This window comes from Globicephala melas, chromosome 17, assembly GCF_963455315.2.
Source record: "Globicephala melas chromosome 17, mGloMel1.2, whole genome shotgun sequence".
Classification (NCBI taxonomy): Eukaryota; Metazoa; Chordata; class Mammalia; order Artiodactyla; family Delphinidae; genus Globicephala; species Globicephala melas.
This window is the reverse complement of record NC_083330.1, coordinates 13,257,161-13,274,072: the sequence shown is the minus strand read 5'-3', so window position 1 is coordinate 13,274,072 and position 16,912 is coordinate 13,257,161. Positions and strand designations below refer to the sequence as shown.

General features: G+C 36.1%; 1 protein-coding gene across 4 annotated transcripts in view; it reads right to left on the bottom strand.

Moving 5' to 3' along the window:
- The window catches only part of PREX2 (phosphatidylinositol-3,4,5-trisphosphate dependent Rac exchange factor 2), a 288,710-nt gene that overhangs the window by 146,483 nt on the left and 125,315 nt on the right, over positions 1–16,912 (bottom strand). For all 4 annotated transcript variants that reach the window (XR_009559575.2, XM_060287422.2, XM_030859603.3 and 1 more), the window contains exons 12-18: positions 16,734–16,837; positions 15,977–16,026; positions 13,341–13,416; positions 9,258–9,330; positions 6,638–6,780; positions 6,383–6,475; positions 4,569–4,717 (exon numbers count right to left, since the gene is read on the bottom strand). Coding sequence is in view for 3 of the 4 variants with exons in the window: in XM_060287422.2 (XP_060143405.1) it covers positions 4,569–4,717; positions 6,383–6,475; positions 6,638–6,780; positions 9,258–9,330; positions 13,341–13,416; positions 15,977–16,026; positions 16,734–16,837 (688 nt within the window). In the remaining variant the exon portion in view is untranslated. The remainder of the gene's footprint in view (positions 1–4,568; positions 4,718–6,382; positions 6,476–6,637; positions 6,781–9,257; positions 9,331–13,340; positions 13,417–15,976; positions 16,027–16,733; positions 16,838–16,912) is intronic.

Genomic DNA, 16,912 nt, shown 5'->3' with positions numbered 1-16,912 from the left:
CTTGGAAGAACTCCTTAACTGAGCCAGTTTCCACGGAAAGATGATGATGTTAACATTACTTTGCAGGGTGTCAGTGGAGACGAAAAGAGAAAGCTCTGGTAAACTGCCCCGCCGTGAACTATGTAAATACTTAGTAAAATGGACGCTTCTCTCCTTAGTTTACTCTGACAAAGAAGGCATCAGTGCGCTGCGAAACCTCATCGTTAAAATTAATATAAAAGAAACACAGGGTTCACACGTTTCTACCTGTTGGGAACTTCAGCAAAGAGCGACAACAAAGAGCTGGTTTTAAAGAACGATCTGTCAAACACAAATATCAAAAGAATTTAACAAATATGATTAAATTTTGTGTTTGTTCAGCGGAATTTTAAAAGGATAACACACCAAAAGGTAAACCAGAATAAGAAAACTGTATTTTTTGTTTTCTGGTTTTTTTTGCGGTACGCGGGCCTCTCACTGTTGTGGCCTCTCCCGCTGCAGAGCACAGGCTGCGGACGTGCAGGCCCAGCGGCCACGGCTCACAGGCCCAGCCCCTCTGCGGCATGTGGGATCTTCCCGGACCGGGGCACGAACCCGCGTCCCCTGCATCGGCAGGCGGACTCTCAACCACCGCGCCACCAGGGAAGCCCGAAAAGCTGTATTTTTAATGAACCCACATGGAAAAGAAGATGAAGAGATGGAGACCTTGAGTCAGCCGTCATGGCAAACCAGGGACGGATGTCCCACTGGTAGTAATCAATGAACTACTCCACGGAAGGAAGGCAGAAATCAGAAAGCAACCATGAAAAGCAGAGAACACGAGGCAAGACGGAACATCATAACAATAAAAATGAGTTTAAATAAACTGCCAGAGAGAGCAAAGACAAATGAATACAACCCAGTACATTCTGATGGATGGCCCTTGACACCCCAGAAACAAGTGTTTTCCAAAAGATGATGAATTAATCATGAACTAAAGGTTGGCAGCACTTCAAGGGCACATTAGACAGAATCAGAAGTTAGGTACAACAGCACTTATTTGCAGTCTATGAAAGAGCAACACTGCATCTAGAAAACTCGAGAAAGCCATACACTGCCCTTAGGGCTGAACGCAGGGGCTGGCCCCGCAATTTAAAATATAACCCCGGGGCTTCCCTGGTGGCGCAGTGGTTGAGAGTCCACCTGCCGAGGCAGGGGACACGGGTTCGCGCCCCGGTCTGGGAAGATCCCACGTGCCGCGGAGCGGCTGGGCCCGTGAGCCATGGCCGCTGAGCCTGCACGTCCGGAGCCTGTGCTCTGCAACGGGAGAGGCCACAACAGTGAGAGGCCCACGTACCACAAAAATAAATAAATAAATAAATAAAATAAAATATAACCCCAGCAGGCATTCAGGCATTCCGTGATAGAAATGCAAACTGTCTGTTCTAGGGAAGCCTGAAAATGTTATTATAAATTAGGTTACACACTATGAAGTGATCTGTATATTCGTGGCACAGAGGTCACGGAACTAATTCATCCTGTATCCTTAATTAAACACTTTGATGGATAAGGCTGTATCTGGTTCCTTTGAACATCACCTTGGCACTACTGTGTGTCAAAGGTACACTGGAAGATGGAAGATAGAACTGACTGAGGAAAAGAAAAGGGAATAAATACATCTTCTGAGCATGAAACCAAAAATAGAGGTAGCTCATGCTTCTCTATGTTACGAATGAGAGTTCACTTTTGCTGAAATAACTTGGAGCTTTCTGGCCATGGTGAATTACTGTTGCTTTTGGACTGCGAAAAATTCATAGTGAACTCTCAAAACTCTTTCTGAGTAAGGTCTTCTATCTTATATTGCTAAGCAAGGCTGATCTTACTCTAATCTTCAAGATGATGATATTTTTTCTTAACAAAATTTATACAGAGCACCGTGAGATGCATTTTGTTCATAATACTGGGCTCTCTTCATAAAACGACCTTTGGAAAACATGTTCCCCTGCTGGGACCACTATACGATTAAAAGAAGAATTAAATTTATACAAGAAGAATGCTCATTTCCTGTAGGAAAATAAGTGCACTAAATTATCTGCCACAAAGCCTTCTGAAAAATTCCTTGATGTTATCAAGTGTAAAATACAGCTAGGTTCAAAACAAAAATTCTGTTGTATTTACCCGTCGTATTTTGCCTTTTTCCCCCCAAACAGGATACTACATAAATTATAAGTAGCTATTATAAGAAAATATGAGAATGATTTATAGCAATCATATGTTAGAATAAGGACATATGAAAGGAAAGGTTGTAATACTTCAGACAAATTAAAAATAAAAAGGAAAAAATTGAGTACTCCATCCTCAAAACAGTTTTGAAATAAAATGTAAAATGTGCTCTTGATGTAATAAAGAAGCAGTGGAAAAAAATAAAATGAGAATAGATAAGCGTCACGGATAACATCACTGGAATAACATACTAAGTGTGGAACACCTGAATAGGTTTTTTTTTTTTTTCTTATTTAATGCTACCTTTCATAATGGACCCAGCACCTCATAGGTGCCCAATACATTTTATTTATTTATTTATTTATTTTAACATCTTTATTGGAGTATAATTGCTTTGCAATGGTGTGTCAGTTTCTGCTGTATAACAAAGTGAATCAGCTATACATATAGATATATCCCCATATATCCTCCCTCTTGCATCTCCCTCCCACCCTCCCTATCCCACCCCTCTAGGTGGACACAAAGCACTGAGCTGATCTCCCTGTGCTATGCGGCTGCTTCCCACTAGCTATTTTATGTTTGGTAGTGTATATGTGTCCATGCCACTCTCTCACTTCGTCCCAGCAAACCTAGATTTGTTTAATGTTCTTAGCACCTCTGTGACATAGGCACTCTTATTATCCCCATTTTTTATGGATGAGTTTGTTGAAGCAACACAATTAGTAAGCAAATGGCGAAAGAGAGGCTTGAACCTGGACGGGAGATATTGGGTTTCAGATACTGTGCAGCAAACACAGAGGGAAGAGTCAAAAGACCCAGGTTCCAACCCTGCTCACCTAGCAATTAATTCTAGGACTGAGGATCTTTCCCTTTCTATTCAGTATTGAAGCTGATGACTTCAAAGTCCTCTAAATTGAAATGTCTATGATCAGTGAAAAGTATTTGCCGGGTTAAATCAGGGGGCAAGGGGCTGTGGAGAGGGCCTTTAGCTTACTAATGATTGCTCCGGAATACTACTGCCTTAGTCTTTTCCAATCTGTCCTTTTCCTTTTAAATGCCCTCAAATTGTCCAGAGGTTGGCAACTAGATAAACCTCGTCCTAGATAGGGTTGGAGAAAGGGTGACTAATAGATCATAATTAGGTTTAGAGAGAAGACACTGTCATGGTTATTTGCTGCCCTGTATCTCAAAGCCTTCCTAAATTACTAACTTTAATGAGACTCTCACTCCTTCAGACCCCTTGGTAAGCTGTGGGTAGAAGCTAAAGCCTCTACCTTGATGACACTGCAGAATCTAGCCCATTACACTGCACTTTAACTCTTAAGATAAATGATGGACCCAGCTATTGCTGAAAATATATACTAAGGTAGGGAAGAATACAATACCATATATACTTAGAATATTTTTATAAGTAGTTAAAATAAACCTTTTTGTTTCTGAAGTGGTAACCTTCATTTACCTTCAAATTAATGAAGTTGCTTATTACTATTAAAATAATATACTTCAATTTTAAAGAGTAATATTGATATAATCATAGTACATTAAGACATTATGCTAAGCACTTTATATATATTCTCTCAGTTAATTAATTAGTTAAACAAATCATGGAAATCTAATACAGGAACACGAGACCACCAATGATTTGCAGACAAAAAGCTAATGTTTTCCAAGTATATCCATAATATCTTGTTAATTTTTTTCAACCCCCCCCAGATCATTAATCATGTTCCCATTTTATAAATACTTGATTGTATGTACGTGTGTCAATACTTAGAAAAATCAACTAGCACTGAATTTCAAAAAAATAACAATGGTCATTTATGGATAATATGATTATAAGAAAATGTCTTCCTTTAGAAAAACCTGTACTCGCTAACTTTTCTATAATAAACATAAGGTTTTTTTTCTAATCATAGGTAGATAGACATATTTTTTAAAAATAATGGACATATTACTAAGTACATGAAAGCATGGAAGTGTCTGTCACCCAGGTTTGATCCCATCTCCTATGAGCACTTAATCATAAATGGTATCATAGTCCCTGAAATTCTTAGAGCTGAACATGGCAGAATAAAGTTTTCATTGCCAAGTGTTCTACTAGTTTTCTTCACTCATAATCAAACTCAACCCAACCCAGACCAGAAAAATTGGGGCATCAAAAGGAAAATATTATTCTGTTGAAACTACCTGATTTAAGTAGCAAGCATTTAACCATCATAAGCAACGTATTTTTTCCCATTATCTACAGACCAGTATCAGTAATGTTGGGGACGTTTAAATGTGCCAAGCAGTGAGATGCTTAATTCCAGATGTTCACTCTTAACTTTTCCATTTTATTCACCTATGTCTAATTTTTTTAAAAACCGCACATAAATTATACAACTTACTCTCTTGGCTTTGTGCTCACAAGAACTCTTAGAGGTTTTCTGCTATGTAAGCATGATTTCAGGAAGCAATCCACTTCATTGAAAGGTCTCATAAAAACCAGGTCACCATTAATAGCAAAAATCTTTTTCCCAACTTCCATGCCAGCCATCTAGGAGAGAAACAGCAAAAAAAAAAAATCAAATTTTATTTTAATAAGGAACCTATTTTTTCACAGAATTAGAATCTGAAAGGGTCTAGAACTTAGAGATTTTGACATTTTAACACATCTGCAATGTTTTCATACAATGTCACAACACAGAACTGTGGAAGAGATAACACAGTTATTCTCTTTGACCTACTTTTAAATTTGATCACGCATCTCTACTGAAATTCTCCTCCCTCCCTCCAGGACTTAACACTGTACTTCTCCTGTAACCCTTTTTTCTGTTATATTTTATAGTTCTTATTTCATCCTTTTAACTACAGTCAAACCCCAGGTTAAGTTTTTTGCCTGTGTTTTCTATCTATATCCAAATAACTGAGGGAGTTTCAACCTCTATATAGACATGGATAACAACCAAATATACATCTCTAGCCTGACATAGCATAGGGGACCACAGGGCAGGAGAGAGAAATGGCCTGGAACCAAGGAAGAGCTCCAACAGGCACAGATCACAAGATGCTGGAAAGATGACAAGGAAGACATTATCTCTCCACGCCAACCAGGCCAATCTTCTTAACCAACCCTACTGCCTATAAACTATATACTGTTTTGGTTACCAGCCAAATGACGAAAACCCGGGAGAGGGCATTTTATTGGTGGCAGAGTCAGATGAAGCTGGGCTCCAAGAACACCCTCTGAAAATGACTGGGGAAAACATTTCCTCATCATAGAAAATAATAAAAACAGTCATTTGTTGGCCAGGCCCACCAACAGAGTATGCGCTGAGCAGAGTTATTTTGTTTGAAATTAATATGCTGTACATAGAGCTTTGTCTTGCACGAGGTTGGTAAAAGACAGAGACCTTGGGCGTCAGCAAATCGGGTAAGTGACAGTTTGCTACTAACTTTAAACAGGCTCAAAGTTAAAAGCCACGCTTCATTCATTTTCTCATTCTTTATTAAAAATTTATATATTGAGACATTTGCTTGAGGATTAAGCATTTTATAAGCCAGGCAGAGGTAGGAATACTTTTAACCTGACATACTTGGGATATAACATTAGAAGGTACGTTCCATGAGGGCAGAGAACTTTGTTTTGTTCACTGCTGTATTACCAGAGCCTAGAACGCTGCTAATCACGTAACAGGCACTAAATAAATATTTCTGAATGATCAGGAGATTCCTTTGTTTAAAACTCTGGTAAGGTGAGAGTACATTAATCAATTTATCGGCATTAAGCCAATAAGAAAATAAACGAAAGCATGTGCTTTACTGGTGGAAGTTGTACTTAAATAAGACAATCAAAAGTGATAGGAAAATAGAAGATACAGCCCTAGATTTAATGGAAGAATCATGTGACATACACAATACAGTCCCACCCTATGCAGTCTCCACAGGGCTGCAGGCTAGAATCAGACATGGAATAAGCCACCTGGACTCCTAGGAGGTCGACAGTTCAAGCTGTAGATCTCTAAAATACCTCCTCCCACTATCCTTAAGTACCCAGACAACCTCTGTCACGAATCCAACAGTATTTAAAAGAACCTCAGAATAAGATTATTCAGAAACATTATTTTCCATAAAGATACTTAAAGGCTGATTTCACTTTGTTTAAAACTTTTATGTTCGTATGTCACGGACAAAGTTAAATAAAAATGCTAATTTACATTACCTCAGCATTAGACCCCTTTTCTACCAGCTTTATTATTGGAACTTTATTTTTGTCTTCTAACCCAAAACCATAGCTGCCTTCATTGGATTTAATCTGAAATGCAAAATATTAACATTATTAATAAAACAACTATGAAAAAACTTACAAATCAAACAGAATGAAATAATACGGTGCATCACTGTCAAACACGTTTATGTAATCTCCTGTTAATGGCTAATCAAGAAGAAAACCTGCATAGCACAGTAACAAACTTACCAATAATGATTTGGCTATAACATTTTCTACAACTTTTAAGTCATGTTTCATCAGTCGATGTTTCATATTTGATCCTTCCATTTCCTCATCAGCAAAAAAGCGGAAAAGTAAGGGTTCGTCTTTGAATTCACTTTTTTCAAGGACTATGGAAACAGAGAGAGATTCAAACTGTTTCAATTATCCCCAAATTGACCTCCGTTTCCATACTGACAGACCCTTCAGTAAATTAATACCCCGTCCCATTACCTAGAACAAGTTACATTCACAAATATCCCAATAACCCTTTTTTATTTCTTGCTATAATTTCAAGCCAATGTTTCCTTTAGATTACTATTACCTAAATAATTTTGAATTTTTAAAACAAGTAATATATTTTTCATTGTTAACGTTTTTTTCTTAACCAAGTCTGCCACCTTTCCAGATTAAAACCCAACTTTAAGTCAAAGATTATATTGAATCAAAAAATGTATGCAGTTCAAAACACAGAAACCTACAGTGTTTCGAATTTGTAGTAAACATTTTAACTAAAAACACAAAAACATTTCTGTTTTTAATATCCTGCACAATTATGGGAAAATTCAAATGGGTTAACTGTTGCCCTTATGTGTGTGAGCAATTCCCACTGTGGTCACTTTTATTCCAACCCTTCAAACCAGAAAGATATCTTCTGGGTGAAAAGTGATTTTAGTTCCCACTAATTCCTAGTTCTTTTCTGTAAAAACATTATTCTCAAATAAACTTATTTCTGCAAAGGTCAGTTTCTTCCCTTTTATCTGAACATTAATATTTCCCCCCAAAGTCCCTAAGCTTCCTGGCACGCTCTCATGATATAAGGTATATGTTTTGTTAGCCTTTTTAAAAATAAAGCTAAATACTAATAGAAAGAATTTGTACTAGTGAGGACCTGACAACTGTCAAAGTGTCTTAAAAGAGAAATCTTCTCTATTTCTCCTTATCTACCTTTATACCCTAAAGCTTACTTTTTGAGACAGGTTGATTCACTGAGTCAGGGATCTAAGATCTGCAGTCCCAGGGCACAGTAGAATGTTAGGCTTTATCATAAGACAGACCCGGAGCTCAAATTCCAGGTCTGGGACTGATTCTGGGTGAAACACTAGGAAAGTTACTTAAACTCCTTGAACTTCAGTTTCCTCACCTGTAAAATGCAGGCAGTAAAACCTTCTTCATAATGTTGGACAAAACTAAAATGAGGTAATAAGTGTAAATAACTTGGCTTATAGCAGGCAACCAAAAATGACAGCTCTTTGATTTCATTATTTTAACAGAGGTCCAAATCACAATTGTTGACTAGCTGTATGTACGAATTGACCTTTGAATGAAGGACTGGTTGGCAACGTGAGTTAACAAATGAAACTACCAACCACAAATTAAAAGGTAACACAAGTTGTAGGTGACAAGAGAAATGAGGATATAATTGAGATCGAGTTAGGTCTTGCCTACATGACCTAAGCAGTTTCCCAAAACTCACATGGTGTTTCTGCTACTACTGTTTTCCTCCACCAAACAGTCAGTCTAAAGGCAGGGAGAGAGAACATCAGTAAGGCCAGGAATGAGCGGAACTAGCTGTGCTTTACTGACAGAGACTTTCGTAGGGAAAACCTTTACTGTAACTCAATATTTAAAAAAAACTATTTAGATAAAATTGCTGCTTGTTGATACTTTCAAGAGAAAAATAATCAAAACCTTTGAAGGTTGATATTATAGTTTTAATCCCCTATAATGATGTCATTCCTTCCATTCCATTGTTGGCTCTTCAAAGACAGATATTTCCCCTATCACAGCTCATACAGTGGTCCAGAGATACTAGAATGTAATGGAATTCCCAAAGGAATATACGATAACCAAGGATGCCCTCAAAATCGCTGTAAACTTTTGCTGTACTTCTTTTCTTTGGAAAGAGGTAACAACTTTCTGAGTGTAATTGACAAATAGGTACAAGAGCTATCAAATATACACATATGCAAATATTAACAATGAAAAGAGATTGTTTGGGTTTATGGAATCTATAAGATGGTATGAATAGAGAGGGAAAACTAAGTCTCATTATTTTTATAAACTGAAGGGAAATGAAGTCATCAAACAAGAAAGAAATTCAATCTTTAATTAGCAGCCAAAAAGAAACAGATTTTTTTCCAGAGATTTATAATTTTGTTCTCTGAGATAATTTTGAAAGCATTTTTCTAAAAATAACAATAAATGTTCAGATTAAATGCTCTCGTTTAATCATTTTAATATATACTGGCATTCAAAACAAAAAAAAACATGGCTCTGACCTAAAATAGTTTCAAAGAGATATATCAGCTTTTTTTTTTTTTTTTTTTAGAAACTTCTAGTTCAAGCTGTTGGTTTTTTGGGATCAGTCTAGAAAAACAGAAGAGAAGTAATGGCAACTGGTAGATAAGAGTCATTAGACACAGCAAAGGCACCAAAGTGACACTGAATGCAGACGTGGTGACCCAACAGGGACACACGGCAAGACCCAGACAGTCTTGCTGGTTTGTCTCCAGATGACTTCCCTGGAACACTGAGACACTCCCAGTGTCCTAACAAAACAAAACAGTGAAATACATCTGTAAGCTTCCACAATAACGATCCCTACCATGGTGCATAAATCCATTGTCACAGAGTCCAACGCCAAATATCATTGCCTCTTCTCTGGTGCGGCAATCCCCCTGTTAACCACAAAAGCCCTGTACAAGTTAATAGGCAACTGAAGATTTTGCTGCATCTTAACCGCGTTTGACATTTCAGCACTGGACTGACAAAGCCATTCATACATTAGGACAGATGCTGCTTTCATAAGGCCACGATCCATCTAAGGGTTATAAAACATTCACTTGATTATGAAAATATCTTCTTCTGACATTACATAAAAAATAAAGATTTCATACTTCTTGAGAAAAATCATGTCTTATTTAAAAGGAAAAATACATAGGTAACTAAAATGTATTGCTATCACAAATGATCCCTTTCTCTTATTTCTTTGATCTTATATCGCAATTATGTATCAAGGAAATATCCTACATATTGAAAACTCACTAAATAAAACTTGCTAAGTAAAAATTATTATGCGTGATCTCAGCTATCACCTCCCTTCCACAAAATGGCCTTGCTCTTTAAGTACCCCCAAAGAAACCTACTAATCTAGGGTGACTCGTAAGACCCTAAGAGTGTGTTGTTCAGTGAAGTCAGCAAATGCAAGCTTCTCTTTCTCTATCTTGCCAAAAAAAAAATCAGCTCATATAACTGATCCCCAAAAGAAAGCCCAATGCAAACTTCTGTTATGATTTTTATCTAGAAAACATCTATTTTATTCATTTAAGTATGAATTCATATACAGTCTGCCCTCTGTCACCACGGGTTCAGCATCTGAAGATTCAACCAACCACGGATCAAAATTATTCAGAGAAAAAAAATCCAGAAAGTTCCAAAAAGCAAAGCTTGAATTGCAGAACCAGACACTGTTTACATAGCATTTACATTACATCAGGTATTATAAGTAATCTTGAGATTACTTAAAGTACATGGGAGGTTATTTGCAAATACTACTCTATTTTATGTAAGGGACTTGAGTATCTGTGGATTTTGGTATCTTCAGGGGTCCTGGAACCAATCCCTCGTAGATCCCAAGAGGGCCGACTGCATGTGAATATATATGTGTATATGTATGTATGTGTGTCTATATGTCATTACAGTTGTATGTTTTACAGTTTAAGAAGTGCTTTCTTACATATTATCTCATTTTTCCTAGTCCTGTGTTTTAGCTCTGAGGTACAATACTCTACCAAATCCATCCCCTCTTCTCTCCGGCTTCTATTTCATTTCTATCTCAACACCCTAACCCAGTGTTTCTTCATTTCACTTCTAAATTGCCATAATTTTTTCCTGTACTTTCTCTAACTTATTGCCTTTATAGAATTAAACTTCCTTACACAGGAATATCATGTTCCAAAACTTTACACTGACTCTCTTTTTTAATAATCGTAAAATATCAAAATTTTCTGTTGGGCTTTCCAGGCTTCCCATAATCCTAACTTCATTCTACCCCTCCAGCCTCATTTTCCAAAGGTGGGGTCACCTTCACTCTTGTCAAGCTGACCCCCCCAATTGTTACCCTTCACACATTTAAATTCTACCTATCTGTCTATCCAGGACCAAAACAAGTGCCGCCTCATGCTGTGACAACTCCACCCCTCACTAATCCTGTTAACTAACAAGACATGTATAATCTGTATCTTTGGACAACGCATCTGTACCCTTTTCAAAATATAGCTGTTACGTAACTTTTATGAATTCACTCAAAAGATTTTTTTTTCTGCCACAAAGTGTGCCAAGTGCTACAGAGAGTAAAGCACTCAAACAAAAAAATACTTCCCTGCTCTCCAGCAATTCAAATCTGGTGAAGAACTTAGTCACTTAAAATATGGTATATAATAAGTACCATCATCCAAAAGCTATCAGATCTAGACTATACTCCAAACAACACATGGACTATCACATTGGAGTCAGTTCTCTATCTGGTCCCCTTAAGCTCTCCAAGTCAACTCAGTGTCCCGGTCAATGCTAGAAATTAAGTTTTATTATCACTTGAGAGCCTTGGTGGAAAGAGACCCTTACTTTTAAAATATCTCTTTTTCATCTTAGATTAAGAACTGTAACTTATCCTTCTCTTATCATACCATTACCATGTCTTGCTTTTCACAGCCAGACCATATTGTCCTAATCTGAAGCTAGAGTTAATCAGGTCTGATACGTACATTTGGATACGTTTTACACCATCAGACTCATAAAGCTTAAGTGACAGAGAAGAGCTGACATATACAGCTAGTCCAGTAAGCAGAAAACAGCTGTGAAAATAAAAGCTAGAGAGATTAAGTGACTCAACCGTTTGCAGAACTGCTTATCAGCAGAACTGTCATCAGACACCAGATTACCTGAATCCCAGTCCATTTCAATTTCTATTACGTACAATTTCTACAGACGTTGTCATAACAGACCACTAAGAAAACCTGAAGAAAAAAAGAATTGCAACTTGGTCCGTTTTTTGAGCAACTTATTTTAGTCTTCTAATATTCACACTTGGAAAGTAAATGTGCCAAAGAGGGGGGGAAAAAAAAAAAGTTGATAACTGACTTCCTGAGTCAGAACTTTAAATATTTATTCCACATCAGCTTTTGCTTCAAAGAAACTTTCTTCGGTTTTCTCATATAATCAACATATAGTACAAGAATTCATGCGAATTCTGTTAACAGCTTAATTTCTAGGTGAAATTCCAACTCTGTTACCAAATATAGAACCAATCCCAATGACACACACTGACCATAGTGTTATAAAAGGCTCTCACACTAGTCAAGCCCCTGGACATAGGAATTTGGGTTTTATCGAAAAAAAACTGTTTGGTTTAATCTAAGATCTTAATTTCTAGATAAAATAAATCTAAGTGCCATAAAATGCAAAAATAGGGGGTCTTGGATAGTGTAGAAGTTAATATTAAAAATAAAAATCTCAAAATGTGTGTGCACAGATGAATCAAATGGGAATTAAACGTTAATATTTGAAACAAAAAATAAACATTTCTATGACTGAGCATCAAACGTTATTATCCACTTGCAACAAAGGAGGTAGGCTAATTTCTTCAGTAACAGAAAAGTAAATTGACTCAAATATCCAAATGTAATGACAACATTTCAACCAAGCAATATCCCCTTTCTCAAAATAGTAAGTTCTGTCAAAGTGGATATCAGTTTTCTTAGCCTTTTCTTTAATCCCTGGAAAACATTTGACTATTTATTACTTGATCTAGTACAATAAAACATTTAAATAAATTTATATTTGAATATCTATTATGATGGGCTAGATGCCTTGAGTTGCAAATAACATTTTCTCAATACCAGCTATCAGCTCCCACATTCTAAGAAGCAGAACAACAATCACAACAAATTTTATACTTTCCTATTTACAGTGTATGCAGATGGATACTGTATTTTTTTTGGGGGGGGAGGGGAGTGAAGCTTGAGAGTGGGCCAGTGGGGAGGGGTAAATATTTTGTGATGCTGTCTACCTATGGGCTTATAAAGTTTACAGCTGCATTAGGAGGACAAGCATTACCATTAGCATGAAAAGTAGGGCAGATCTCAGTTGCAAAAGCTTCTAGCCATACACTTAGGGCAATACGTAAATGATACATCTTATTGCATTCACCCATTCACCCTCCCCTGTTCACACTAATTGGAAATTTCAATCCATTTCAGAGAAGTAAAGCTCATATTATCAAAACACAATTATTATCTAACAGAGAAGAAGGCACAGGGAGATTAGAATAACCTGCTAGGACTAAAAACCAGATACCTTAAAACAAATCAGTGAACAAAACATACAAGTAATTTTAGTACATGCACATTTATTTAAATTATACTTCGTTTCTTGACGGATCTCAGATGATATTTTTGAATCCAGAAACACCTTCCTCTTGAAAGACAATATTGCATAAAAATCAAGTCTGGGACTCTGAAGTCAGATGATCCAGGTTCAAATCCTAACTCTGCTTCATTTTAGCTGTATGAACTTGGTCAAGTTATTTCACTGTCTCATTGGCAAGTGGGAGTTTTAAAAAGTACCTAAATCATTTCAAAGTCTAAAGCAGCAGTGAATGTAACTCAGTAACTTCTATTTGTCTATTTACCTGTGCAATTAACCAGTCTATCAGCTTGTTGGCCATAACCACAGATTTGTAGGTTCTTAAGTGGTAATCTTTATCTCTATAAAGGAAAGAGAAAGAAAAAACATTAAGCAAGAGGACAAGTAAGCACAAGGAACCATTTCATTTCGTACCAGTGTGCAACAGAAGAGTTTACTCAATGTAATTTGAATTGACTGTCCCACTTATGTGTAAGTAAGACAGCTTTACAAGGTGTACACACCTGAAAACTCCCTTCACCAGCTCACACCAGAAGAAGAAACCCACAAGGATACCAGAACAGCACACTTCTTCTTTCACATTTTCCTATATCCAAACTGATTGTTAATGCTATGTTACCTGGTAATAACTTGGCTAGAAATACAATAGCTCATTAGTAAAAGAAGAATAAAATAGAATTCCCTCCCTTTAAATCAAGATAGAGTCTACGAAAAATCTCCTCAAAGTACGGGAAATAAAGCAACCCCTTGTATTTCTGCTCCTGAGTTCTCCAGGAAGGCACGATTTGCCCCAGAGGATTATTCGTTAGGCTCAGCTGTAGTGGGAGACCTGAGGCCTGTCTTGAGGGAAACACACCGAGAACCTCGTTATTCATTTTGTCTGATCAGAGCACGGACTCAGCCACGCTGCATCCCCAGGCAGCCCCGGGAATCCTGGCTCTCCGCAGCAGACTCTCCTTTCTGCAGACTTCCCAGTTCTGAGAAACGTTTCAAAGTCTAGTTAGATACCAACAAAGTGCTCATGATCAGAATAAGGCCCCAAGGGTGGAAACCTGTAATTCATTTACTTTGCGGGCCTGGATCAAAATGGAATGAGAAAACGACAGTCTTTTCAACATGTCAAAAAAATCCAAACTGCAATCAACTTGGCGTGACAAATAATTACTGGCTATATTCATGGTTCTTGAGCTTCTGTCAGTAGTTTACAATTAATACTGACATCATTTCATCCATTTTCACAAAAAGCTCCCTGAAACATGAATGAAATTTCTGAGAGTTCAACAGTGAATGAACTAGTTAGCCAGTAATCAAGAGCAGATTTTTAAAAATCTTTTTAAGTCTACCTCCCTACTTCTGATACTTCATCACCCATTTCATCTTGGTTTCCATGTGTCAATAAGAAGGACAGGGTAGTCTTTTATAGACCACACGTGGGTCTGTAGATTCTTCACCCAAGTCATTTTTCTTTTCATAAGCTGAGTTCACACATGACTATCGTACATTCCATCTGTTTTATGGGTTTTTTTCTCATAAATTTACCTTGCACAATTCATAAACCATCGTCATTTCTAGCCAAAGAACAATTCCTTCTTATCAGCTCTTTCAGAATGTAACTTTCTTGATAAGAAATCCCACATGGCTAAAATATATTTTCAGAACACATTTTCTCACATGTGAAACCTACATATACATACACATGTGGCCTGAAAAAATTATCCAGTATCGTCTTCTATTAGTTTAGCAGAAAAAAACCTTAAGTATCGAACCATCTTTTAGCATTACATTATCCAACATATTCACAGAGTGCCTGTGCCAGGAATATAGCAGGGAATCAACAGATGTTGGTTCCTTTCACCTCTTTTTACTTTGTGAAGCCTGCTTGTGAAAGTGGACAGGGCATTTTCAGGAGTAATAGGTAAAATTCTGTCTTCTCCTTCGGGACCTGCAGTGTGGGCATTCCAACGCTGACCAGCAACTTTTGGAATCTTTTTTTTTAAGCTCTGCGTTTCCTTGGAATTGGAAAGCAGAGTGAAAAACAGAAACACTGTCCATCAAACATTTGGATTCTACAGACACAACTGAAAAGCCTCTATATTCATTTTAGAAATAGTGTGTTCATTTTTCTGTTCCAAAAAGTATGTTTTAGTCAATAAACTCCAAATGACATCTGGCCATCTGAAATTAGTTTTACATTACATTACATCCTACTACTTAGTGTATACCAGTGCATATTACAAAAGTACTGATGATCTCTGTTAGTAATCATAACACAGAACTCAAAGTTTTCTGCTGTTTTTCTAAAGAGATAAACTGAAAATGAATCCTGATGTCTCTTTAAAAAACAAAAAGGCATCTCTTCAGAAGTTAAAACATGGTACAGAAAAAAAATGAGAAAATTATAATTATTAACTCCAAATCAATTCTTAATTTTCAAGTGCAAAATTTTTTCTTTGGATAAAAGATGATTAAAAAAATATTGTGAAATAAAATACATATCCAAGATTTGATTACACAGTCTAATGAAAAAAATTACTATACAAATAACCATAATGGTAAATATTTATAGTAAACAGTATTTTGAAATCCTCTACCAACCAGCCAACTATTATTTATTAAATAAAAACTGAAGGTGGATCATTTCAAAATCAAGCCTGTAATTTACTATGAATTAATGGCAAATAATTTTAGAAATCAGAATAAAAAGAGTAGAAGAAATGGTATAATTAGAGCCTCAGAAAATTCAGAAATATTTTCAGATAAATTGTGACTTAATCTTTAAAAGTAAAATTTTCACTTTGGGAAGAAAAACAAAATAAGTTAAGTTCCAGCTTAATAATATTTATCTAATATGCAATATAAATATTTCCATTTAACCTCCCAGAACTTAGAAACTAGACTCACCTTATCACTGGAGTAAATAGACTATGAAGACGGCAATATAATCGTACGCCCTATTGTAAAACAAAAATATGTCAAAAGCAAGTAAGATCACTCAAAGGACAAACCAATGAAATTTTGAATAAAACAGATTCACTGTCAACATGCTGAAATCATTACCCTATTATTCAAATGATACATTACATCATAAAAATAATATAACTTAAATCTTTAAAAACAGGATTAAATTGTGCTATGAATTTTTCATATACATATGACATATACATACACAGAGGACTTTTAAAACTATTTTCTTAAAATATAAAATTTTGGGATATAATGTAAACAGAATATAAATCTATGTAGTGGTCCATCATACTACTTGATCATTACATGTCAATATAAATTTTGTCAAGTGTACAAAGAAAACTGATATTACATAAATTTTATGTATTTATCTTTTTGTTAAATTTATTCAAGTATCATGACCACTTGTTGCTACATGTGAAACAGTTTTCAACAGATATAATCTTCTGAGTTATGCAATTGCACTATTCCCTTTTAGAATTAGATAAACAGAATAAAAACAATAATCTAACATTCTAATTCTTAAAATAGCAAGACAAAAATCAAGAGGTTTGCTTACGTACGTCATGTAAAAATTTTCTATACCGGCAGAATTATTTTAAGTCTCTCTACAGGATTTTATCTTGCTGAAGATAAGAATATAACGACAACACGAATTCTTTTATTGATAAAAGGTTATGGGAGAGGTTGTTACCTTTGAAATCACATCCTGCATCTCATTTCTTGGATAAAAGGTTCCATCATCATAGCGAAATCGATATAACATCTGTTCTGGTTTGAATTGATGTTTATCCGTAACTAAGAACATAAGAACAGTATATTAAAATCCTGACAAACTAAAAACTGGCAGATAAAAAACATATTCCCAAATAC